At 54.5% G+C, this 26529-nt stretch overlaps 1 protein-coding gene and 1 long non-coding RNA gene across 16 annotated transcripts in view; one reads left to right on the forward strand and one right to left on the reverse strand.

Moving 5' to 3' along the window:
• The window catches only part of Kdm2b (lysine (K)-specific demethylase 2B), a 111093-nt gene that overhangs the window by 48589 nt on the left and 35975 nt on the right, over positions 1 to 26529 (forward strand). For all 15 annotated transcript variants that reach the window (XM_005403116.2, XM_005403118.2, XM_005403117.2 and 12 more), the window contains 3 exons: positions 3640 to 3766; positions 6778 to 7247; positions 12404 to 12490. In XM_005403116.2, the coding sequence (XP_005403173.2) occupies positions 3640 to 3766; positions 6778 to 7247; positions 12404 to 12490 (684 nt within the window). The remainder of the gene's footprint in view (positions 1 to 3639; positions 3767 to 6777; positions 7248 to 12403; positions 12491 to 26529) is intronic.
• On the reverse strand, positions 8219 to 9562 carry LOC106146517. The gene is made up of 3 exons (XR_001230986.1): positions 9406 to 9562; positions 8726 to 8852; positions 8219 to 8252 (listed from the first exon to the last, which is right to left on the reverse strand). It is a non-coding gene; the product is annotated as an uncharacterized LOC106146517 (long non-coding RNA).

Raw genomic sequence — 26529 nt, forward strand, 5'->3', positions numbered from 1 at the left:
GCCCAGCAGGGATTTCCAAAGGCTCTGGCAACTTGCTGGCAGCTGTCCCCTCCCCTGTGCTCCCCGGAGTACCTGGGCCCCATCCTTCCCTGAGGAGCCCAGCCCCTCCCCACACGGCTCCCACTGGGGACCCTGCTGGATTCCCCGAAGCAGGAGCTGCCTGGGGGCCGTGGCTGGCAGGCGTTTTAATCTGCTTTGATTTCTGGTCTTTCGAGAGGGGCTTGGCTACAAGGCCCGATTGTTTCTGTCTTAGAAGCCAAGGCAGACAAAAGGCGAGGGGGAGAGAGTCCTGGAAGGCAGATAAAGTGCCAGGGCTCCTTGTCAGCGCACTACAGCTTCATTCTTTGCATCCCCTGGAGCTCTCTTAAGAAGGTTATGGCCATTTAAAAATAGTTTTTTTCCGAGAGTCCTAAAATGGGGCTTCGCTTGGAAACCAAATATACAAGAGGTGGGGCGGGGAAAATGCAGCCCGCAGGCCCACGGGGTGAATTTGCCTGAGAACAGGAATTTGCCTTTGTGGCTGTAGGTGGGGGGGCGTCCATCCAGACCAGGGAACCCTGTGTGCTCGGCCATTAGGGAGCCACGCCTTGCTGTCACTGGGGGGGGGTGGCCTCACCCTGCAGGATCCCTGGCCCCAAGGTCCAAGCCTTTCGGGTCTTGTGGATTTCCATCCCCCTTGGATGAAATGGTCCCCATTCTTAGAAGTCACGGAAGGAGCTACACCCAGGAGGATGAGCTGTGTGCTTGTTCTCCTCCGCTGAGGTCGCCATGATCCTGCCGGGATTCGGAGTCAGGTTGCTGAGGGGTAGGGACGGTGCAGATGGTCACTCACCGAACTGCCTCTGTCTTATGCTTACTTTTTTTTCCCCCCCTGAATGGCTCAAGTGAAAGCAGCCTTCCCAGAGAAGGGGACGGCAGCACAGCAGTGAGTGTTTGGAAACTGCAAACCATCTCCCCTTCCTCTCCCTTCCCTCTGCCATTGGACTTTTTTCCCCCATTGATTTTTTTTTCCAGGAGAAAAACAAATTTTAAGACATTACACCTACCCTCGTATTGTAATTCCTCAACTCCGGGGGCTCCAGCTATACGGCCGCCCAGCTCCCAGATGACCTCGGCTCTTAGGGAGGCCGGACCAGGCGCCACTTGGATGGGCCTCTGGGACTCAGAGTGCACCACTGAGGCCCGCTGATGGATCGACTGCCCACCAGGCCAGGGCGCGTGCGTGCTGCCTGCCTGCCTGCCTGCCTGGCCCTTTGTTTCCTACTGAGGTCGGTTAACTCAGTTTGACGAGGCTCTTAGTTTGTCACCAAGTAATATTGAGCAATCGTGTGTGTTTAGTGTTCCCAGGCATCTGGCTGAAGCCTTTTGAAGGCGGAGGGTGGAAGGCGACCCTCTGTTTGTAAGTCAATTCTTTGCAAATTTTGTTTCCTGCGGTCCTCTCTTGGAAAAAAAAATAACAACAACAACAACAAAAATAAAACACTTGAGTTCCTTCATCAGCATTTGTTTTAACCCGGCTGGTTTCCCTTGGGTTCAGCAACCAAGAGGGGAGATTTATTTATCTTCTGCTCCTGAAATACAGCCCCCACCTCAGTTTCCGCTCTGATTTATTAGGGTTCCTGGGCATCACGGTGCCCGTGATGGCGCAGTGGCTCGGCTCATGTACACAAATTTCAGAAGTCAGAATGCACTTCCGAGTTCTACCAGCCAAGCTCCCTGTCGGCTGTGAGCGAGGGGCTCTACTCCTCAGCTTGCACACGGGCTTGGTGTTTGTTTCCAAATCAGAGCCCCTGCTCTGGGTCAGCTTCATGCTGACGCGCCCTTCTCTTTGGTGAGCTCCGGGGGGCGGGCACCGGTGTGGTAACTGAACAAAGATGAGTCCGTCTCAGCCGCAGACGGAGGCCCTCGGAGAGTAGCTGGAGCCAAGGAAAACGCTAGATGACGACCCAACCCCATCGCCTCCCCAAGGAGTGGGAAGCATGTGATGGCCATGATCTCATCCCAAAGCTCATCGTCCCGGGAGGCAGGGACAGCAGACGCCCCGGTCCCCAGACCGGAGGGCTGAGGCTTCTCACCGGGAAAAGGGCGTCAGGGCCTAGAGCGAGTCAGGAGGAGCGGGGGCGGCCGAGAGTAGAACGGGGAGCCTTTTCTGGGCCTGCGCTGGGGAAGGTCGGGGGATGCATTTGAGAGCAAATGGAGCGTTTCGGTGGCTTGTATGGCCTTTGTCCCGGAAGTGGACAGTGTTGTTCTTTCCCTGTCAGCAGAAAGACCGGGACGGGAGGGGGGCCGTGCTTGTCGGGCTCGGCTCCCTGCGCTCCTGGGGAATGGGAGCCGTGAGAAGGGGGCTCTAGCTCTTGCAGACGCACCTGGGCCTGAGGGCACGAGCACAGCCCGTGCGCACGCGTACCCCTAGGCCCCAGGGTGGGAGACGAGCCATCCTCGATGCCCACTCAGGATCCGGTTGCCAGCATGTGCTTCCCTGGCAAGGCTGGCGGTGTTGCTTCTCTGCCATCTTTGGCTGCCATTTCTTCTGTGTAGACCTGCACTGCCACCTTTGGGAATCCCCCAGCGCCCCAAGCCTTTTCTTAGTACCAGAGTACACTGTTTCCACCTTTACTTACTGTCCTATAAAAACAGCTAAGGAACCAGGTTTGGTGACCTGCGCCTGTAATCCCAGCCACTCAGGAGGCCGAGGCAGGAGGATTGCAAGGTTGAGGGCAGCTGACTGATTTAGCTAGACCATGTCTCACAATAAAAAACCTAAAAAGGGGCTGGGCTGGGGATGTAGCCTAGTGATGGAGCACTTGCCCAATATGCTCAAGGCTCTGGGTTCAATCTCCAGTACTACCACAAAAAAAAGGGAAGGAAGAAGGGCGAGCCAAGCGGAGGGGTCTCCATGTGGTCTCTGGCTGCAGACCTGGATGAGTATCTCCTGTGGCATCATACCGCGAAGTTGTGTCCAGGGAGCCGTTGGTGGAAATACACTATGGGCAGTTTGGGGGAGGAGATGGAGGCGAACACCTCTGAGGCCCCGCCCCAGGTGGTAGGTGAGGCCACACGCCTGTCCTCATTGGCCCTCCCAGCCTGAGGCCCCGCCCCAGAGGTAGGTGAGGCCACACCCCCACCCTGTTGGCCTGGCCCCCCTCCCAGAGCGCAGGAGGACGCTCCTTGGCCTGTCAGCAGATGGATAAAGTTTGGGGGTAGATTTCTGTTCTTCAAAGGAGATAGAGAGACAGCAGAGTGTGCAAAAATATTCTAGGAGAGGCTGCTATCTGCCGTGGCCGGAATCGGACAGGGTGCCCGCCTGCAGGTACCCGCAGCGCTGCCGGCAGGTCGGGAAGAGACACTGTTTCTCTGCCCCTGGCAGAAGCTCAGAGTGGACTCCAGCCTCCTTCCTGGGCGCGAAGCTCAGGGTCCCTCATGCAGGCTTTCACCTCCGCCTCATCCGTGCATGCTGCTGGCATCGTCTCCTCCCGGCGCCCGCTCCCGCCTCCCCACCGGCAGCCCCCCATCTTCCCCTGCGCCCTCTGCCCTTGCTGAGAGGATGACAGTGACCCGCCCCAGGGCGCCTCCCTCGCGCTCTCCCTCTTCCCGGTGCCCCCAGAAGCTGACCCGTGCCTGCCTGGTCTTGGCTTTCAGGTGCAGCCCAAGTTCCGGTACCCCTTCTACTATGAGATGTGCTGGTATGTCTTGGAGAGATATGTGTACTGCGTGACCCAGCGCTCCTACCTCACGCAGGAGTACCAGAGAGAGCCCATGCTTATTGGTGAGTGATGGCGCCGAGCCCACAGCTTGGGGACAGGCCTCAAATCAGAGGATTCTTGTTTTCTGTGTGTGTGGCAGGGGTGCGGGGAGTATTGAGAGTTGAGCCAAGGGCCTTCTCCCTGAGCTGTATCTCCAGCCCCCTTCTTACGTTTTATTCTGAGACAGGGCCTTGCTAAGTCACAAAGCTGCCCAGGCTGGGCTTGAACTCCTCCTGCCTCAGCCTCCCAGAGTGTTGGGATGACAAGTGTGCATCCTCACACCTGGTCAGGGCTTCTTTGGGGCCATGGTGCTGGGCTTCGGGGGCGCTGTCCTGGTCAGCCTTCCACCTGGAACAGAGTCTAGGAGAAGGACCTTGAGACCCCCATAGGTCATGTTTGCAGCCCAAGCCTGTGACCGTGCAGATATGGGGAGGAGCTGCGCATGTGTGTGGTTGCTGAAGCAGGACCATCTCCCAGGGTGGGGAGTCCTGGGGCTTCTTGTCCCTCTGTGGTCACCAGCTACTGGTCCCCCCGACACCGAAACTTGGGGCTGGACAGCACCAGTGCCCACGACCTTGGCTGCCTCTGCCATGCACAGCTGTGTCCTTGGCGCTGGGCTCACGGATGCCTGGCTTGGAGCCTCGTCTGCCGTGCCCGTGAGCCCTGCACGTACAGGAGGAACGCGGCTCTTCCCCTCTGGTCACTGAGGGGTTCCCTGGAGTCACGTGTGCAGCACAGGGTGTTTGTCCTCCCGTGACACAGATGGGAGGTGGGTCTGTCCCCTTGGGGGGTGCGGCTCTCCCCAGCCCTGCTCCTCAGAGCCCCGCCCTCCCTTCGCCGCCTTCCCTCCCTTCCTCGTCCCAGCCACCGAGACCTCGGCTTCCCCACTGGGCTTAGGGGGGCAAGGGACGCTTCTGCTGGGCCCTTCATTGGGAAGTCAGCTCTGTTGGGGGCTGCTGTGAGACTCATTTTCTTCAGACGATGGGATATTGGGGTATTGGGAAATACGCACACCGTCCACCTGCTCTTCAGGGGCTTCCAGCTAAGTAGGGGAGATGGGAGGCACCCAGAAACAGCAGGAGAGTTGATGCAATGGCAGGAGCTTTCTGCTCCTGTGGGGACCAGAGGCTGGGCAGGGTGGGAAGATGGGCGGTTTACGGCAGCTCTTCTGGTGGGCAGTGGGGGCTCGTGCTCTTTCTTGGTTATTCGGGGCAGCGGAAGAATGTTCCTGGTTCCATTCAAGGGCAAGAGAAGAAATCTTGAGGCAGGGTTTGGGTAGCTGGTGCCCACTTACATTGTCTTGCCCCTGTTCTGCCCTTGGTGCTTCTGGTCCACCTGCCCAGGAGAAGGGGCGGTGTTAGGGAGACGCCCTTGTTTATCGGATGCTACTTGGTGCCAGGAGTAGCTTGGTAGCATTGTCCTGTGTCCTTCTCAGAAGCCTTCAGGGGAAGGTTTTTTTGTTTTGTTTCATTTGTAGTGCTGGGGATGAAACCCAGGGCCTTGCACATGGCAGATAAGCGCCATACCACTGAGCTACCCACCAGCGTTTTCATTTCATTTTATTTATTTTTTGGTACTGGGAATCGAACTCAGGACCTTGCACTTGCCAGGCAGGCGCTTGTGCTGCTGAGTTATATCCCCAGCCCTTCATTTTATTTTGAGACAGAATCTCATTGAGTTCCCGGGGCTTGGCTTGAATTTGCGATCCTTCTGCCTCAGCCTCCTGAGTAGCTGGGATTACAGGTGTCTGTCACTGTGCCAGCTCAGAGGAAGTGTTCTTTACTTTGCTTTTCGTTTCCCTCCCTCCCTCCCTTTGTATTGTCTGTCCTTTCTCTCTTTCTGTTTTGTGAAGCTGGGGTAATCCAGGGCCTTGTGCGTGCTAGACAAGCAGGCTACCACTGAGCGGCGGCCTGGTGTTTAAAGCCCGCTCCATTGGAGTACAGCTCACGCTCATGCAGTTGTCCGCTGAAAGTGTACAGTTCATGGTGTTCGGTCTCCTCGCAGGTCTGTGCAGTCATCCCCACCGTCACTTCCAGAACATTTTCATCTCCCGAGGGCCAGCTGTTACCTCTGCACCGCCCCTCCCGCTGCCCAGCCTGGGGCAACTATTAATCCACTTCCTCTCTTTTTTAAATTCTTCCTCAGTACTGGGGTTTGAATCCAGGGCCTTCTCACTAAGCTACATCCCCAGTCTGTTCTCTCTTCCCTTCTCTTCCTTTCTCTCCTCCCCTCCCCTGCCCTCCCCTCCCAGGAATCGAACTCAGGACCTTGTGCTTGCCAGGCAGGCGCTTGTGCCGCTAAACTGTGTGTGTCCCCGGCCCCAGTCCTTTTTTCATCTTTTGTGTTTAGTCAGGATCTCATTAAATCATTAAGCTGCACAGACTGGGCTAAAACTCATGATCCTCCTGACTCACCCTCCCAGAGTGCTGGGTTCCTGTGGCACCACGCCCTCCTCTGTTTTCTATGTGTAGCGGTTTCCTAGTTAGGGATGTTTACAATGACTGATCTCAGCCGGGTGTGGTGGTGCACATCTGTAATCCCAGCACTCAGGAGGCTGAGGCAGGAGGATCTCCTGAGTTTGAGGCCAGTCTGGGCAACAAAGTGAGTTCAAGACCAACCTGAACTACATAGTGAGATCCTGTCTCAAAAAGGCAAAAAAAAAAAGGTATCATGCAGCGTGTGCTGGTTCTGACTTGCCTTGTTTTTGTGGGTGTGGGGGTTGAAACCAGGGCGCCCTGAGCGCTCCTTTTAATTTTATTTTGGTGCAAGGTCTTGCTAAATTGCCCAGCTTGACTTTAAACTTTACATTCTCCTGCCTCAGCCTCCTGAGTAGCTGGGATCCCAGGTTTGCATGTCGTGCCTGGGCTTTTGCCTTCTTTTATACATTCAGTAAAGCGCTGCGTGTGTCGGGGGGCAGGCTGCTGCACAGCTGGGACGGAGCCGAGCCCGGCTCGGAACCTTCATGCGGCTTTGCGGGGTGCTGGGGCGGGAGCTGGGTGCTCATCCCGTCTGCCTTGTGCCCCGGCCCGTGCAGATGCCCCACGAAAGGCCAGCGTAGACGGCTTCTCATCGGATTCCTGGCTGGAGATGGAGGAGGAGTCCTGTGAGCAGCAGCCCCAGGAGGAGGAGGAGGAGAAGGAGTCGGGGGACGGGGCGGAGAAGGCGCCCAAGCCTGCTGACGGCCCCGCTTCGCCCGGGGGCGCCCCCGCTGAGGAGCAGGAGAGCCCGGGGAAGAAGCCCAGGGTGCCCGCCGCGCGCTTCCTCAAGAGGACTCTGTCTAACGAGTCGGAGGACAGTGTGAAGTCGGCCACCGTGCCCGGCGACGACCCCAAGACGCCCACCGGCTCGCCCGCCGCCGAGCTGTCGGCCAAGTGGACCCACCTCACCGAGTTCGAGCTGAAGGGGCTGAAGGCGCTGGTGGAGAAGCTCGAGTCCCTCCCCGAGAACAAGAAGTGCGTCCCCGAGGGCATCGAGGACCCGCAGGCCCTCCTGGAGGGCGTGAAGGTGGGCAGGGCGGCGCTCTCGAGGGTGGGGGTCTTCCTCAGCACCTGCTGGAGGCCCGCGGCCTTGTGGCAGGGGTGACGCGGACAGTGGTGCTGCTGCTGGCCTTGGGGACAGGCGTCTCCTCCTGGTCAGCAGGACTCAAAGGTCCAGGCTGGCTCCCCGTGGCAGGTGGTGTCACCTGAGCAGCTTGTCCCGGCCCGAGGAGCCACCTGGGGTCCGGCGGGCTGCGTCCTCCTCAGCGCTCAGCCGGGCAGGAAGTAGGCTGAGCGCGAAAGGGGCTCCCTGGGCCACAGAGCTCAAGGATGCGAGGGTGCGGGGCTTGCTGAGCCCCAGGGCAACTCTGCAGCTCCTGCCCACCCAGGCTCCACCAGAGGATGAACCAGCTGTCTGCTGGGCTTGCAAAACGAATTTGTTTCCTTTTCAGGAAGGAGTAGTTCATTTGTTCATTTAGGAAATATTGTGCCCAACACTGGGCTTTAGAAAGATTATGACCCTCTCTGGACATGGTGGTTCATGCTGTATCCCAGCACTTGGGAGGCTGAGGCAGGAGGATTGCTATGAGTTTTGAGGCCAGCCTGGGCTACAAAGTAAGTTCAAGGCCATCCTGAACTACATAGTGAGACCCTGTCTCAAAAAGACAAAAAAGCAAAAAGATTCCCCTCATCTTTTGTTGGGCTACGTTTTCTCTTGGTGGTACTGGGGATTGTTAGATTTCCTCAAGGAAACCTTTAGGATTCTACCGTGTGGTTGCAGTGTGTGTGTGTGTGTGTGTGTGTGTGTGGTGTGTGTGTGTTTAAGACAAGGTCCTTGGTACAGTGCCTGCCTGGCAAGCGCAAGGTCCTGAGTTCAATTTCCAGTACGCGCCCCTCAAAAAAAGACAAAGTCTTGCTATGTAGGTCAGGCTGGCCTCAAACTCCAGGCAGTCCTGCTTCAGCCTCCCAAGTGCTTGGATCACAGGCTTGTGCCACCACGCCCAGTCTGTGATTGCTTTTTCCTTCTGAGATCCTGTGAAGTGGAAGCAGGATATTTTCATCAACCAAAAAAATAATAGTATTGGTTCCCCCAATCTCTTTCATTTATTTATTTATTTGGTACCAGGAATCGAACTCAGGACTTTTTGTGCTTGCCAGGCAGGTGCTGTGCTGCTGAGCTATATCTCCGGCCCAGCTCTCATAAATGGGTTAAGAACTCATTTGCCTGAAGAGCTTTTGGAAACCCCTTTTTACTTTAAGAAGCCCCCTCTGTGGCTGACATGTTTGTATGTGGCGTTCCGCCCCTGCTTGGTCAGATAGGGATGAGACTTGGCCCCTGGTGCCCCTCCCCAGTGCCAGCCCAGGGCCTCTGAGCCCGTGGTGGCCCGGGTGACTCACTCCCTGGGGCCCAGGACCCTGAGCTGTGCGATGAGTGAGAAGGGGCAGTCGGGAGGGAGGAGGCTGGAGCCCTGAGCTGCCTGCTGTGCGGCCTCCACACCTGCTTACCTTTCTCTTTACCTGTGTGTAAACGGGGCACCGGACCCGATGTGTTTTGTCCTTCCGGGACCAGGTCTGGTGGAGATCTGGCCCTGCTGAAGTACTTAGGTTCTTCCTTACGAACCGAGGATCCTCCCTGTAAAATGGGTACAAAGACAGGGACTTCACTGAGTCATGTCCCCGGCCCCTTTTTTGTCTGTACTTTGGGACAGAGTCTCGCTGAGTGACCCAGGCTGGTCTAGCACTGGAGATCTCCCACCCCGGCGTCCCTCCTGAGAAACTGGCGTCCCTCCTGAGAAACTGCCGTAGCACCCGGCCGGCCGGGTGTTAGCGCTTAGGACCCGATGTCTAGCGCCTGCCGTTTTCCCCTGGCGCGCCGTGAGATGGCACCGGCGACAATCTGCGACAATCTGCGCAGCAGGGCTCGCGCGTAGAGCCTCGGCGTGGGGCCCTCTGCGCGCGGGACACCGACGGGGCGGCCCCCACCCGGCCGGGGCCCCGGACGCAGACACCCGGGGGACGGGCGAGCACAGCAGGCCGCCCGGGCGGCGTCAGGAGCCGGGCTCGGAGGCCGGCACCCCCGCTCCGCCCCCTGCGCAGCCGAGCGCGCCCTGCTGCCCGCCTGCCGTGGGGGCGCCGCGCGGTATTTTTAGTCTCTGCGCGGCGAGCTTCTCATCATGAGCGCTCACCCCGGGGAGTTTCTCATTCTGAGTGCCCACCCCGGGGAGCAGGACCCGGGCATGTGTCAACTCGGGGGGCTCCGCGGAGGAGGGAGGCCCGGGCCGGCCCGGGCTCCCGCCCTCGTCCTCCTCTGGGAGAGCGGTGTCGGGTGTGCGCCTGGGCCTCCGCGCGTGCGCGCGCGAGCCGGCGGCCGGGGGAACGGGGAGCAGTTCCCGCCCCGCGGAGGCTCGGAGACAGCCTCCCGCCGGGACACCCGACACCCCACCCCGCGGAGGAGCGTTCTTCCGGAGGCAGAGCGTTGGGCGCCCTCTGGTGGCCACTGGGAGGAACAGAAAGACGCGCTGCTTAAGGCAGGGTCACATGGGTTATATAGTGAGTTCAAGGCCAGCCCGAGATACTTAGTGAGACCCTGCCAAAACTTTAAAAAAGATTGTCATTATAACTTATTCGTTATTTGCTAATACCCATAATAACTTTTTTTTTATTTTTTTGAGATAGGGCCTTGCTATGCAATTCAGGTTGGCCTTGAACCCACTACAGAGCCCAGGCTGGCCTCAAACTCACAGCGATCCTCCTGCCTCAGCCTCCTAAGCAGGGATTACAGGTGTGCACCACCGTGCCCCGATAATACCAGTAATAAATTTCTGTAACCAGATATTAATGCTTGTGAATTACTGGCTCCAGCTCTGATATTGAAATGACTAGAAATTTTGAAACAGCTCGAAAGAAAACTCGCAAGAACGCAGAGTGAGCAGGATGATTTTCGCAGTGTTTACTTCGGACACCGTGGCCAGACTGGCCTCCCAGTACTTGCAGGTCACAGTGGTTTCTTTAAAAGTTTTAGTTCGCCAGCATTTATAAGTGTAAGCCGAGAGTGGTAGCACACACTTGTAATCCCAGCACTCAGAAGGCTGAGGCGGGAGGATTGCTGTGAGTTTGAGGCCAGCCTGAGCTACATAAGTGAGTAGTTCAAGGCCAGCCTGAGCTACACAGGGAGGCCCTGTCTCAAAAACAAAAAACAAAGCAGAGATTTCAAGTGAAACTCCAGGCCTCTGGTTTCTTTTGAGGAACCCAAAAGCTCTGGTGGGGCTTTCCTTCCTTTAGGAAGGCAGGAGGCTGGAACTGAGTGGGGTGCCTTCCCTGATGGGCTGTGGCCTCCAGGTCGCCACAAACCCCGCCACTCCCTGTTGCCTTAGTCTTTGCTGCCTGGTCCTGGGCAAGCTAAGGTGGTCACCGCAGCCTCGCGCCGGGGACTGGATGGGCTCGGACACCGTAAGGCCTGGGTAGGTGTGGCCGCTCCCCCGCACATGGGGCGCGTGGATAAGAAGGAATCGAAAACCTTAGCTACACGCGGAACCTCTTTCTGGTGAGCCCTTTTACTGCTTCATAAATTTTGGGGGAAGGAGGAAACATGAGCGCACCAAACCCCGTGTGGGAGGGAGGGTGCGAGCTCTGCATGTGTAGGGGAACCAGGAAGCGTCGAAACAGTTTCCTGCGGGTACGCGGCTTGGGCTGTGTGCATGCTCCGTGGTTGGGACGAGAACCTTCCGTGGAGGGCGTGGCCGAACTCATTCTTGGCTCTGATCTTCAGGGAGTAGATGAGGGTAGCTCACTTGTGTATCTTGGTTTTTTTTTTTTGAGACAGGGTCTTGTGACGTAGTCCAGGCTGGCCTTGAACTCACTGTGTAGCCCAGGCTCCTTTGGACTATCGGGGAATCCACCTGCCTCAGCTTTGCAAGTGCTGGGATTACCAGCGTGCGCCACCATGCCTGGTTTATTAATAGTTCATTTTTTTTTACAGTAGTTTTAAAATTATAGAAGAATGCAGCAGATAGTAAAGTGTTCTAATATACACACTCATACCTAGTTTCCCTACTATGTATTAACATTTTAGTACGTTCAAGGCATCTGTTACAACTGATTATTATAATTAAAGTCAAAGTGGGGCATAGTGGTGCACACCTGTACTCCTAGCACTCGGGAGGCTGAGGCAGGAGGATTGTCTGGAGTTTGAGTTCGAGGCCAGCCTGGGCAAAATAGTAAGTTCAGGATCGAGTTTCACTTGAAATTCCTTTTTTTTTTTTTTTGAGACAGCATCTCGCTATGTAGTTCAGGCTGGTCTTAAACTGCCTTATGTAGCCCAGGCTGGCTTCAAACTCAAACTCCAGGCATTCTTCCTGTCTCAGCCTCCCGAGTGCTGGGATTATGGGGGTGTATCTTTATACCCAGCTCTATTTTTAACTGTCCCTGAAACAGTGCTTTTGTACAATTCTCAGATTCCTGGTCCAAGTGGAGGGGAGGCCAGTGCCAGGCTTGTGTCCTCGTGCAGGTTCTTACCTGGGTGCTGGGGCTGCATCGCAGGCTTTGGGACTTTCCACGCCGTGATCACCTCAGCTGCGAGTGAGGACACTTCAGTGGCGGGGCATTGCTCGCATGCACAAGGTCTCCGTCCACTGGAGTCAGATACCCATGAAGACCCTACCAAGTGCTCTCGGAGGAATGGACATAGTGTGACACGCGGGTGATCCCTAGCTTGTGTAACCATCATAGTCTACTTGTCTGCCGGCATTGGCCTGATGAATCCGTCCTCTGTCAAACCAGATCGCAGATTTACTTGTGTTTAGGGTTTGTTTTGAAACACAGTTACAGCTGGGCCTGGCAGGCCACCCCTGTCATCCCAGCACTTGGGAGGCTGAGGCAGGAGGATCTCCATGCCGGAAACTGTATTGCAAGACTCTCAAGAAACTGAACCAGACCAAACCCATGTCTTTATGCAGCTGGGGTCAGGTACACATAGCACTCAGGTTGAAGGAGAGACAGGGTCAGGGTTCTGGAGAATTTGGGGCCACAGAGGGAAGGCTGCTGCAAAAGTAGGCGAGGCTGTGTGCGTGTGAGGTGTCCGACTGTGGGTGGGTGTTGCGTGTGGACGTCACAGGAAGGGTGCTGTCTGTCCTTCCAGAAGCTCGCCTGCGCCCTGGGCTAACACAGCTCCTTTGTTTGGTACAGAACGTCCTGAAGGAGCACGCGGAGGACGACCCCAGCCTGGCCATTACCGGGGTCCCCGTGGTCAGTTGGCCAAAGAAGGCTCCAAAGGTAAGAGGTGGACCACTGGCCTGGGGAGGCGGCTCCCCCTGCCTTGTACACCTCCTATAAGCGAATGTCGCCGCTCTTGGGGGGCGCCTGGGAGTGAGCTCCCCAGTTAAGGCGAAATTTTTCAGTGATATGTTCATTGCAAGTTTTTAGTGTTTTTTTTTTTAAGAGTTTGTTTTACCCAGCTGCTATTGCGGCTTCGAGTAGCGCCCCCTGGTGGTCACCTAGGTAATTGTGGCGGAGTGATGTCCCCCGCCTTGTTCATGAGGCGGATTTTCTCTTTTGCTCCCTTCCTTCCTTCCTCCCTTCTCCTTCAACTGCTCCATCGACTGTTTTCCTCTTTTTTGCGGGGAAAGTAACTTCTTTCCCTTTGCAAATCTCATCCGTGGTCAACATAAAAAGGCAGGACGCAGACCCTCGGCGGAACAATGATAGTTACGTCGGGGAGGGCTTACGGGGAGTAACTTCCGGCCTAACCCCGCCTCCCTTACCTTGCTTAGACGCCAGCAGTGCTAGGGGAGGCAGCTGTGACTCTTGCACAGTGTGAAAACTGGGGCTTAAGAAATGAGGTCACTTACAGAGCAGAAGCAGAGTACTCAGGGCAGCGTGGTTGACGGCGGAGAGCGGCTCCCCCGGGCGGGGAAGTGCTGGTGTTTTGTCGGGCGTGGTCAGCAGCCCTGCGGGGTACAAGTGTACATAGCCACCATCTAGCTGCCATGCCTTTGTGTTTGTCTACAGTCAGCTTTACCACTTTCTTGGGCAACTTGCATGAGCTTTCTTTGCGGTTTGTGGTCCAAGCTGGCCGTGAACTTGAGTGATCCTCCTGCCTCAGCTTCCTGAGTGCTGGGGTTACAGGCCTATGCCGGCACATCTGGCTTACATGAGCTTTTTGAACCTGATTTTCCTTGTTTGTAAAAGGGTTTGTGGCCCTGGCTTTAAGTGGTTGTGAGGGCCGAGGGAGCTAACACGGGGAAACCCGTGGGGGAGACCCCTGCTCAGCCTTCTATTTGTAGGTCAGTGGTAGAGCATGTGGTTAGCTTTGGGCTTAACCCCCAGCATCAAAACCGAAAATAAAGTTAGTTGTCGCCTAAGGAGTCCTGCTGGATATTCTGCTAATTGTAGACTCTTTTTTTGCTATCATTAAAAAACACCCCAGGGTATGGTGGTACACACCTGAAATCTCAGCACTCAGAGGCTGAGGCAGGAGAATTGCCACAAGTTCAAGGCCAGCCTGGGCTACATAGTGAGACCTTGTCTCAAAAAACAAAAAAGCAAAACAGAAAGACTACCTGTGTGACTCAGCTGTACCTCTCCAGACCAGCACTGTTTCGGATGGCTCTCTTGGGTCTGCTTCCCTCACCGGCGTGCACTCCTCCATGTGGAATTCCCGGGGCAGGGGCACCCATGCAGTGGGTGTTGCATTCTCTTTGAAGTTCGGTGGGGACAGAGGTGGAGGAAGGAGCCACAGAGGGGTCCCCTGCACGTAGTCCCCGGTCAAGGGACGGTTGGGCGAGGCAGCTGGCTTCCTTCCACGTGCAGCGGTGCCGGGACCCTTGTCACAGCCCAAGTGCTACCTCTTCACCCGGAGCCCGGAGACCAAGCAGCAGGGGGCAGGGCAGCGGGGAACCCGGAGAGGAAAGTAAGGCTTCACCTCTCAGTTGCTTTGTGTCCAGCGAGGAGGGGCCCCTGGGGACGTATTGGGGTTTGCAGACCTCGGGCTCGTTTTACTGAGTTTCTTGGTGGTTATGGGGGTCGAACCCAGGGCCCTGTGCGTGCGAGGCAAGGACTGTGTCACTGAGCTCCCAGGCTGGCTTGAACCTGCCATCTTCCTGCCTCAGCCTCCCAAGTAGCTGAGGTTACAGGCCTGCACCGCCACGCCCCAGCTAGAACACAGGCTTTTGAGAAGACAAACTCACAGCCAGGCGTGCAGGCACACGCCTGTGATCCCAGGGCTCTGGGAGCCTGAGGCAGGAGGATCACCAGTTCAAACCCAGTCTGGCCAATGTGACCTGGGGGACTCCCAGAAGAATAAGAAAGTGGCTGGGGATGCAGCTGACTGCCAAGACCTGGAGTACTCGTACTGCCCCCAAATCCAAGGAAGAAGTGTCATCTCAGAATGGAGGGAGCCTCGGGAACCTGTCTGCTCTAGAGCCCAGCCCACCCTGGGGATTCTATTCCTCCCCCCTTTAAACTAAAACCAAACCCATGCGCCTCTCTTTAAGGACCCTCTTCATGGAGCCGGCTCCTGGGGTCACAACCTTGTCCAAGACCCTGTGGTAGGTGGCTCATCCAGGCCTAGGGTTCGCAGTTCAGCATGGCCCAGGGCTCACTAGAGCCTCAGCCAGGGTGGGAGCGGGGAGAGCGCTCAGGTTTTAGCAGCACTTCCCACGTGCAGCCATCTCCCTAAGCTATGGTGAGGGCATTTTTGTACCCGCAGAAGGAAACCTCATCCGTCGACCTGCGGGTAGGTCACTGGTAGAGCACTTGCCTGGCACGTGTCGGACCTTGGGTTCTATCCTCGGCACTGCAAAAAATAAAATAAAATAAACAGGTGTGTGTGGTGGTACACACCTGTAATCCCAGCACTCAGAAGGCTGAGGCAGGAGGATCTCTGAGTTGGAAGCCAGGCTGGGCTACATAGTGAATTCAAGGCCGGCATAGCAAGACCCTGTCTCAGACCAAAACGAAACAAAAAAAGAAACAAGCCTCAGCCCTCCTTTCCTCCGGCCTTCTCCTCTGTCACCCAGGCAACTGCTTGCCCACTTGCTGCCTTCAGGGGCCCTCTGCTCTGAATGTTTCTTACGGCGGAATCATAAATGAATATGTGATCTTCTGCTTGGCGTTGTGTTTTCGAGGTTCTCTTGCTGTACCATTGATCGGTTTTTCTTTCTATGGTCGAATGATACGCCCTCAGGTGTCTAGCACTAGCACCGTTGTTTTTCTTTCCTGCTTTCCCCTCCCTTGCTCTGCTCTTGGGTTCCCCTGGGGACAGCTGGCTGGGCTGGTTCTGCTCTCTGGCTCTGGTGCGGGGAACACGGGGAACAGTGGCGGAGGGGTTTTGAGGTGGTTTCTGGCAGAGCTGGGTGAGCACCCTCCCGTGGATCCACTTCCTGGCTCTGCAACTGTTTTTGGATTTTCCTTCATCCTTAGCGGAAGCCCAAGGTGCACGATTCTCCACCCTGGTCCTCAGAGGGAGATTGAGGTGGCTCAGAGGGGCCGGAGGGCACGCCCGAGGCCACGCCGCTTGCACCAGTGGGGTGTTTGGCCCTGTCTCCCCTTCTCTCCGGGCGCTCGTGAGAAGCCACTGACACGCGGCTGGGGGAGGGGAGGCTGGTGCCGTGTGCATGCGCTTCCTGCCACTGGGGTTAAAAAGTTAACAGGAAAGGAAGGAGTAACCGAAAGACGGCTGCCGGCTGCCCCGGCCTCCGGTTCCCAGGTTCGCAGGCGGCTTCCTCCCGGTTGTGTGCAGGATGGGTTGAAAGATCAAGGGTGCTCACCGAGGTTGCCAGAGCCGGGTCTGACCCTGGTCGGCTTACTTAACGAGTAATTAATGCTGCATGGTGGTTGGCGAGAAAGGCTTTGATCTCCCACCTTGCGCAGAAGAACAAAGCGCTTTTCTGGAACTGATTAGGCGTCTCGAGGTCACTTCTGATGCGGTGTCCTTCAGACCCAAGATGTCGCTGGATCCCCGCCCGTCGCTGGCCACCCGATGGCCCTTTGCAGAAGCGGTGCTGGATTTGTTTTAATCTGTCTGCACCCGGGCCACTTCCCGTGCCGGCCAGGTGGCAGGGTCTCAGGGGCCCTTCGGTGACCCGAGGGGAAGGCGAGGGGACTGAGCTTATTTGAGCCTGGCCTCTGACCTTCGCCTGATGAGCGGGCCGGCCTTCTGTTTGGCGGCTGGACACTTCTGTCTCCTGACCTGCTGGTCCAGTCCCGGAGGAGGCAGGCCCCGAGGAGGGGAGGGGACTGAGTCACTGCCGCCTCTGGCGAATCATTGAGGCCCCTGCCGCCTAAGCCATTGTCTCCACTGGCCGAACGGAGTGCCACTCGACCTGCGGTTCTGGGCAGTTTTCTGGAGAATAGGACAAGTGTGTAGGACAAGTGCTGTGGATCAGCTTTCTTCAGGGACACCGTGGGATACGACAGCACTGACACACATCCCCGACCCCATGTCACCCACAGTTCTGCCTGCTTTCTGTCCCCCTGCTGCAGGGCAGGCCGGTCTGGGAGGCCTCATCCATCTAGGGTCCCTTGGGTGTCACATGAAGCCTGTCCCTGAGGGGCAGGCGCATCTTTCAGTAAAGACCTCCCGTGCTTCCGCCTCGATGTCTGCCCTCCTCGCAGTTCCTGTCAGCCGCTGTGATGGATGGTGTAAGGTTGATGAGGAGGAAGGCTGGTGACGGTGGCTGCCTTTTATTGTCCCTTACGTAGGGCCTTGCTGTTTCCTAGGAAGGCAGTGTGGTCTGATGAGGGCCAGTCCTCAGGGTGGTGGCCTCAGCTTCACCTGGGGAACTTGCTTTTAAAAAAATACAGCTTCCTGGGACTCAGCCCAGATGCCAAGAGTAGGTTTGGTGTGGGGCTGGGAATCTGCACTTCCTAAATGCTTCCGGGTCGTTTTTATGCCGGACCAGGACGTGCTGTGGGGTCAGATGCACCTGGGATTTGACTCCTGGTGCTGCCACTGACTAGCTGTGCAGACTTGGGCAAGTGTAAGCCTCAGTTTAGTCATCTGTGAAAGGGGCTAGTAGCATGATTTCTGGCGGGGTTGCTGAGATGGTGTCTGTAGATACATTTGCAGGCCATCATTTCGTGGTGGCCAGGACAAGTTTTCAGAATTAGGGTTTATAAGTCATCTACAGCCCCGAATCTGCCCACCACCCCGAGGCATGAGGAAGCTGTCAGTAGAGGGGGAGAGGAAGGGCAGAGTGGTAGAGATAATCCACGTTACGACTCGCTTGTGTCAGACTTGTTCTCGGCCAAGCATGGTGGAGCACACCTGTCATCCCAGTACCCGGGCCGAAGCAGGGGGATTAAAGTGGGAGCCAAGCCTGGGCAGTGTAGTGAGTTAGGGACCCTGTCTCAGAGTGGGGCGGCCTGGGGATGTAGTTCAATGAGAAGGCCCTGGGTTCGATCCCTAGTACCCGCCCCCCCCAAATAACCTTATTCTCGAAGGAGAGCCCAGTGGCTTAACTTCCTTCAAATGTGTCGTCTCGAGTGTGCTGGAAGGGGCTGGCGTGGCCCTCGGGGAGGGAGCGGTTTAAGACTGCCCGGCTTTATCCTTCCCTCCCTGCCCGCTCGGAGCCCTGCTGCAGGGAGGTGGCAGGAAGTGGTGGTTGCCCGCACAAGTGCCTCTGGGAGGTGGAGGCCGCCGGGGCAGTCGCCCATGGAGACGGTGTCAAAGGCTGAGGGTGGCAGGTGTTGAGGCCTTTCGACAGCCTCACGGGAAGGCAGCCTTCGCGGGGACGGCACGGGTCCTCAGATGTGCGCAGGATGGAGGTGGGCGGGCGACAGGAGCCCCTGGGTGAGGACAGGTGCACAGGGGGCAGAGAAAGCCCGCGGGAGCAGGTTGAGCTGGGGCAGGCGCAGTGAGGGCCCCGGGTGCGGCGTCTGAGGGGCTTCCCCAAGGTCCTGCGTCCTCTGTGGGGCCTGGCAACTTCTCAGGGTTCCCGCTGATGAAGGGGTCCCCAGAAGTTGGTTTGTGTAACATCAGCGACTGGAGAACCCAGTGGAACAGTCCCTGCTGGTGAAGCAATGCCAGCGGTGAGCTTTCTGCGGCTGGAAGCAATACCCGGAAAAGAGCTTCCGAGGAGGACGGTCCGTCCTGGCTCCGGTTCTGCAGCAGCACCTCCCGCACTGGGGCTGAGCCCTTTAACAGGCTTTTGAGGGCACAGTCCAGACAGCCCAGTATCTTAGGAGCAGGGACCCAGGTGCCCGATCGCTCTCCGCAGCTCTGATTCCACATGTGTGAGCAGTGGGACTGTAGTATTCTGTACCTGCTGGTGAGCTGGATGGTGAGGACCCCATCAAAGCCCACTTCTTGTCGTTTAAACAGGGAGCGCTCCAGCCAGAAAGTAGAACTCTGTAGCCCAGGCTGGCCTTGAACTCATGGCAATCCTCCTGCCTCAGCCTCCCAAGTGCGGGGATTACAGGCGTGCGCCACCAAACCCTGTTCTCGCTGAGCTTTTACGGCCCTTGGCGCACACCTGCATGAGAGCCATGTGGGGGGGACCAGTGTCACCCAGCGTGTGCTCCCAGGGGAGGCCTCGCACGGTGAGCCTGTCTTCCCGTTTCTGTTTTGTACTATAAACGTGTGTCTTTTTTGAGGTTGGTTGAGTGGGACATTTTTCAGATTTTTGTGCTTTTTGGTCGGTGATTTCACTGTTTAAACCGCCCCAGGCACAGTGCCACCAGGTGCTCCTGAGCGGGAGGGGCTGGAGACGTGCATGCAGAGAGAGCGCGTTAGGTCAGCCTTGCGCAGGCGCGGGGCCCGCTGCGGGCCGTCAAGAGCTCAGCGGCCACGAGTGAGTGGTAGGAGGACCCCTTAATCAGAACACGCGTGAAGCTGGATGACAGATGGCGCCGAGCCACTGACCCCGTCTCTGCCCTGGGCACGGTGGCTCTGTATCCGCCAACCCAGTGCTCGCGGTGACTTCTTAGAACCAGCCGCCTGTCAGGTACTGGATGGAGAACAAACACTACTGCAGAATGAGCCAGGGTGCTTGTACTGAGCTACCTCCGCAGCTCTTTTTTTATTTTAATTTTTATTTCCATTTCTACTTCTATTTTTACTTTTGGGTAGGGTCTCTCTAAATTGTAAAGCTGCCCAGGCTGGGCTTGAATCTGTGATCCTCCTGCCTCAGCCTCTCAGAGTGCTGGGATTACAGGCAGCTGCCACCACACCAACTGTTTTTTACCTTTTGTTTGTTTGTTTTCTGAGACAGGATCTGCTCTGCCGTTCATACTGGCCTTGAACTCATGGCATAGCCCCAGGCTGGCGCTGGCCTCCAGCTCCCAGAGATCTTCCCACCTCAGCCTCCCCAGTAGTGTGGGCCACCATGCGCAACTAAATTCCTAAACTTTTGATGCGACCGTGTATTAGTTCACCAGGGCCTCAGTAAAAGGAACATGGGCTGTGTGGCTTACAGGACAGCAATTCATTGTCTCAGCTCAGGATCTAGAAATCCTCAGTCAGAGTGTCCGCAGGGCAGGTTCCTCTCCGCAGCTCGCAGAGGACCGTCCTCTCCCTGTGTCTTCACATCGTCTCCCCTCTGTATGTGACTTGGTCCCAATTTGCTCGTTTTATTCATTTATTTATTGTATTAATACAGTGTTTATTTCTTTTCCCTCTGTCAAACCCTGAGCCAGTCACTTTCCCCAGGCAGCCCAGGGAAGTGTATGGGAAGGAACATATAGGGCAAGCAAGACATGGGAGAAAGAACTGCGTGAGGTGGAGACGGCCCCTTTACATGGCGAAGAGGATGAGAAAGGCCACCGTCAGGCAGAACAGCCCCATGGCCTCCGAGGAGGGTTCCTGGCATAACCAATGATGAGGCTTCCAAACGCGGTCCCAATCCCAGCTCCAGTGAACTTGGCTGCTGTGTTGATGTCTCTTGAAATGATGCTGGTTTGAGTTTAGGCCAAATAAAAGTAGGAAAAGAAGTGCAGCCTGTGGTGTGAGGGTGGGCTGCCATGGAAGAGAGATCGCGGGGGCAGAAACTCCATGGATGGTCCTTGTATCTCCCACTCTGCAGGTCAGGGCGGTCCTTTGGAAAACGAGTCAGAGTTCTGAGAGAAGTCATGGGCAGGGCCTTGGGAACTGCTCTGCGCACGTGTCCTGGGATTTGGTAGCTAACAGGCCACACCTACTTCCCCAGCCAGTTTTACCGTGCCCTAATCTCCTGCCTCAATTGCGGGATTGCTGCCAGATAGCAAGGGCTCAGGAAATACTTGCCGAGTGAATAAACTCCATAGCAAGATTTTCCCAGTGCTTCTAGAAGATGAAGTTATAGTCACTTTCTTCTCTTCATTCTCTTTCACCTGCTCCCAAAACGCTTTTGAGTCCTCTTTGCTGGCTTAACTCCTTACTTGGACTTTTGCATTCTAGTCCCAGCCAGCTGCTAAAACAAACATTAGTTGGAAGAGACCTAAGAAGACTTCAACACTCCCTGGGCCCCTTTGCTTCCTCTTTGTTCTGCTGGATTTAGGGTGCATCTTACTGTGCCTGGAATTTTCCAGGCATTATTTGTATCCTTTAGAGTCACATTACTGGAAGTTCAAGACCACATCCAGCTGAAATGACCTACGGTTAAAGTCTGTAGAGAAAGATTTCCTTTTTAGTCTGATAACCTGCTTAGCTGCCTGTGCTAATAACGCCAAAGACAAATTCTTGGAAAGTAATTGAGGTATTGAGAGAGGTGGCGTTATTAGAAACCCTGACAGGCTCTGCAGTCGTTTGCCATTACTGTGGTTATGTCTCTGGAACAATAGCTATCCTGTGGTCATATTTTGTCCCCAGGTGCTATTAGATATTGAGAATACTTTTTTTCCCCTCCTTCTTGCTGACTAGTTTGGCTTTGTTAGGAGGATGGGTGTGTGTTAGGTAATCTTGCCTTCCAGTTTAGGTGATCTGGTGAAAAAAAGGACAGATTGGATAAAGACAAGAGAACATTTATTTATTTCATGGTACTGGGGGATCTAGCTCCAGGCCCTCGAGCGTGCTGAGTGTGAGCTCTGACACTGAGCTGCACGCTGGCCCCGGGGTAGCTCATCATTTCATTTTGCTTTCTGTTGCAGTGGCAGGGGGGATGAGCGTATGTGATGGGAGGAGTGGATCCTTCATGACACGCAGAGGAGCAAAACCTGCTCCAGATCATTGGCCTTGCCCACCGAGAATGCAGTACTTAAGCAGCAAAGCACACTGGTCCTAAAGCTCAGACGTTATGTCACTTACAGCAGTAATTTTTATTTTTTTGTTTCTGCTGTTTAGATTCCTTTCCTTTCAGTTAATATATGTGCGACAAGGTGGCAGGAATGAGTATGAAACGATCCTGAGTGTTCAGAGCTGTTCAGTTTCTTCTGGGGGATGTGATTTTCTTTTTTTTTTTTTTTTTTTTTTTTTTTTTGTTTTGGTCAGGGAGGTTGGAGAAAGGTCTGTCTACGTAGTTTAGGCTGACCTTAAACTCACTGTGTAGCCCAGGCTGGGCTTGAATCTGGGTGATCCTCCTGCTTCAGCCTCCAGATTGCTGGGGTTGTAGGTGTGCACCACCATGCCTGGCCCATTGTGGGCCGAGCCTGGTGGAGCACACCTGTAATCTCAACACTGAGGAGGCTGAGGCAAGAGGATTGTTGTGAGTTTGAGACCAGCCTGGGCTACAAAGTGAGCTCAAGGCCAGCCTGAACTGCATAGTGAGACCCCTGTCTCAAAAAGACTAAAAAAAAAAGATTATGGTAATGTCTATAATCCGAGTTGGTCAGGAGGCTGAGGCAAGAAGATCTTGAATTTGAGGCCAGCCTGGGCAATTGTGTGTGACTTTGTCTGAAAATCAAATTTAAAAAGGGCTGGAATGTAGCTCAGCGGTAGAGCATTTGTCTGGGTTCAGTCCCCAGCATTTTCCACCCAAAAACAAAACAAAACCAAAAAAGATGAAATACACATAACCATTTTTAGGTATACCATTCAGTGGCGTTAAATACATTGACACTGAACTATCATCACTGTTTCTAAAAATCTTTTTTTTTTTTTCTTTTTGTGTTTTAGAGACAGGGCCTTTCTTCCTTTCTTCCTTTCTTCCTTTCTTCCTTTCTTCCTTTCTGAGACAGGGTCTTGCTATACAGTTCAGGTTGGCCTTGAACTCGTTGTGTAGCCCAAGCTGGCCTCAAACTCTCAGCAATCTTCCTGCCTCGGCTTCCCAAGTGCTAAAACCACACCAGCTGTTTCTAGAATGTTTATACAAACTGAAGCTCTGTCCCAGCTAAACATTTAAGACCCCAGTGTCCTCGCCATTCTCCTTCCTGTGTACCTGACTACTCTAGGGACTTCACAGAGGTGGGATCCTATGGTTTTGTCCTTTTAAGACAAGTTCATCACGCTTGCAGCCTGGGTTGCATTTCCTTTTTAAGGCTGAATTCCACCCTGTGTCTTCCCATTCCATATGTCTGCCTGTTTGGTTTACCTGTTCATGTGTTAGTGGAGGCTTGGGATCTGTTCACCACAAACATCTCTCTGAGTTCTCCTTTCAGAAGTGAGTGTACCGGGTCTGATGGTTACTCTTTGTGTAACTTTCTTGGTTTTTTTTTTTTTTTCCGGTACTGGGAACCAAACTCACGACTTTGCACTTGCCAGGCAGGCGCTTTGCCGCTGAGCTAAATCCCCAGCCCCTTTTTCTTTTTTCTTCCCCCTCCCCTTCCCTCCTTTCCCCTTCCGTTGTTTTCTGTTTTCCTCTCTCTTTGATAATAACCATCTTACTGGGGCTGGGGATTTAGCTCAGTGGCACAGTGCCTGCCTGGCAAGCGCAAGGTCGTGAGTTCAATTCCTGGTACCAGAAAAAACAAACAAACAAAAAATAACCATCTTACTGAATGTGAAGTGGTAGCTGTTAACTTCTGTTTAACTCACCTTAGAAAAAAACTTACCTCTTACAAAAAAAAAAGAATATTTTTCTGTAGCCCAAATGACCTCATTGTTCCTAACAAAATTTACTTCTTGGTACTGCCTAACGCCCAGTCATACTTGGTGTGTTAGATTTTCATCACTGTGACCAAATACCTGAGGAAATATGTAAAGGAGGAAGCGTTTACTTGGGCTTGTGGTTTCAGACGTTTCAGGCGTTGGCCTGCTGGCCGCGTGGCGTTTAGGCTGTGGAGTGGCGGAGCACGGCCGGAGATAGTGGTAGAGGAAGGCTGCTCCCGCCATGGCAGCCGCGAAGCAGAGGTGGGAAAGCGCAAGGGAGTGGGGCCGGGACAGTGTCTCCCGGGGCGTGCTCCTTGACCCGCTGCGTTCTGCCAGGCCCACCTTGCTGCATTTGCACGAGGATCTCACTGATGAGGGGGGTGCCCTCATGGTGCAGTCACTTGCAGCATCTCACTGTGCACACGGGGCTTTTGGGGGACATTTTAGAACTAAACCAGAACGCTCAGATTTCCCAGATCTTTTAAAAAACTGCTTTGTCCACACTAGGATCTAATCTCGGCTCAGACACGGAATTGGTTCTTGATCAATGCGGTGGTGCCTCAGTGCACGGATGTAATCTTTTCACGATTGGGGGGAAGATGGCTGTGTTTGTGTTTGTGTGGGGAAGAAAGCTGCGGTCATGTTTGTCACCTGAGGTGGAGTTTGTGAACCGAAGGAAAATCTTGTTGAAGGCTTATGTTTGAGAACTGAATTGTTTGAGAACAGAAGTGTTCTTGGCCTGAGGTGTTACTGTACTCTCTGGGAGTCTACACTTCCCTTACAAAAGTGATTTATAGCAAATAGGAAGCCCTATGCCTCCTAGATAGCCCTCTATCTATCTATCTGTATCAAGACAGGCTTTCACTATGTAGTTCAGGCTGCCCTTGAACTCACTATGTAGCCTAGGCTGGCCTCAAACTGACAGCGATTCTCCTGCCTCAGCCTCCCAACTGCTGGGATCCCGCTTATATTTTATTGGGGCAAGCCTTTTTTTTTTTTTGGTACCGGGAATCGAACTCAGGCCCTTGTGCTTGCCAGGCAGATGCTTGTGCTACTGAGCTATATCCCTGGCCCAGTCATATTTTATTTGGTTGCATGCTTATAGTGTCATTTAGCTTGTTCTATAACTCTTAATTTCTGGAAGCTGGAGATTACATTCAAAATCTTGTTCAGATTAGGGTAAACAGCGCAGTTTGCTAAGTTATGGCAGCCTGATCCTCCAATATCCAGTTAGTTATTCTCTCCTTCCTGAGAATGCAGGTGTTTACCTCTGTTTACCTGCCCTGCCAGCCATTCCTTGCTGGCTTTACGTGTTGATCATTTCTTCCTGTATCAGTTGTTTTATCAAGAGCTGCAGGATAATCTTCGAAGCTCATCCTTCCTCCTATGTAAACCAGCTGGGAACCTTTCGGCAGAGGATTCCCTCTTTCACTGGGGCTGCCCTTAAATGTACTCCTTCTGGGCTGGTTATGCTGGTTCTTACTTGTAATCCCAGCCTTCGGGAGGCTGAGGCAGGAGGATCACCTTGTTCGAAGCCAGCCTGGGCTACACATAGTGAGTTCAAGGGCAGCCTGAACTACATTGTAAAACCCTGTCTCAGTCTGAACTACATAGTGAAACATGAAAAGCCATTTCAGTCACCTCTGGAACGAGCTGCTAATGGTCACTGTGGGGGGCTGGAGGGTCCCACAACACTCTCAGGCCTCTCAAAGACACACGTCAGGGGCACAGGATGGGAAAACCAACGCCAACTCTCCCGCACCCCCTGCGAGGCCCCTCTCTCCCGCCATGGGCCTCTCTTCGTTTGAAAGAATGGCTCCGGGGGTGCAGCTCAGCGGCACAGTGCCTGCCTGGCAAGCACTAGGTCGTGAGTTCAATTCCCAGCACCAAAGAGCGGCCAAGAGCAGCCTGGACTACATAAGGAGACCTTGTCTCAAAACAAACCAACACGCAACCACACACCACCGTAAATACGTTCCTCCTGATGTTCTCTCAGTTAGAGGCCTGTGTGTGTTTAAAGGGAAGTTTTGGTTTACTGGCTGCTTCACGTGCTGACAGGTGATTCTGGCAGGTGTTTTCTAATGTGAGTGTCATGATAAACTCTCACGCATTTTTATCAACCCAGGGTGAGGATTAGAGGCAAATTAGCCCACAGGAGCCATTCTTTTTTTTTTTTTCTTTGGTGCTGGGAATCGAACTCATGACCTAGCGCTTGCCAGGCAGGCACTGTGCCGCTGAGCTGCACCCCCGGAGCCATTCTTTCGAATGAAGAGAGGCCCACGAATGAAGAGAGGCCCATGAATGAAGAGAGGCCCACGGCGGGAGAGAGGGGCCTCGCAGGGGGTGCGGGAGAGTTGGCGTTGGTTTTCCCATCCTGTGCCCCGGATGTGTGTATTTGAGAGGCCTGAGAGTGTTGTGGGACCCTCCAGCCCCGCCACAGCGACCATTAGCAGCTCGTTTCAGAGGTGACTGAAGTGGCTTTTCATGTTGGTTGGTTTCCATTGTCCTAGGGCTGATGCCAAGCTCCTAGCCGGGTTTCCTTTGAGAGCAGGAAGTAAGGTCACTCTCAGTGTTGCTAGAGCCACCTGGGGGTGGATGGCTTCACCTTTGAAGAGCAAAGAAAGTTCGTTCAAAAGCGGAGGGAAGTGGAGGGTCGGGGGGGGGGGGCTCCATTCTCATCCTCCAGTTTTTGATAAAATTTTTTACCTTCATTTTGACCTGTCTCGTGGTAGCAGGGCTGTGTGTGTGTGTGTGTGTGTGTGTGTGTGTGTGTGTGTGTGTGTGTTTGTGTAGCACACCTGTAATCCCAGCACTCGGGAGGCTGAGGCAGGAGGATCTTGTGAGCGCAAGGCCAGCCTGAACTGCATATCGAGACCCTGTCTCAAAAAGACCAAAAAAAAAACCAACAAAACATTGGCCTAATTTTATAATTAAACAGTGTTAAGTGTCAAATTCAATGCCATTTAGTACGTTCACAGTGTGAGGGTTTTTTTTTTTTGGTATCAGGAATCGAACTCAGGACCTTGCACTTGCCAGGCAGGCACTCGTGCCGCTGAGCTAGATCCTAGGCCCATACATTCACAATGTAGCACAAGTATTGCTTCCATCTACTTGCAGATATTTTCATTATCCTCTCAACCATTAGCTGTCCCTCCCTCCTGCCCCATCCCCACCCCCTGGCCCCTGCAAGTCTACTTTATAAACTCTCCTTAGTGGATATTTCATAAATATGGTATCAGACAATATGTGGCCTTGGTGTACGGCTTCTTTTTGTTTTTGTGTTTTTTGAGGCAGGGTCTTGGTATGTAGTTCAGGCTGGCCTTCAATGTCTATATAGCCCAGGTTGGGCTCCAACTTCCGGTGAGCCTCCTGC

The sequence above is a fragment of the Chinchilla lanigera genome, unplaced genomic scaffold, assembly GCF_000276665.1.
Source record: "Chinchilla lanigera isolate Chin_1 unplaced genomic scaffold, ChiLan1.0 scaffold00081, whole genome shotgun sequence".
NCBI lineage: Eukaryota > Metazoa > Chordata > Mammalia > Rodentia > Chinchillidae > Chinchilla > Chinchilla lanigera.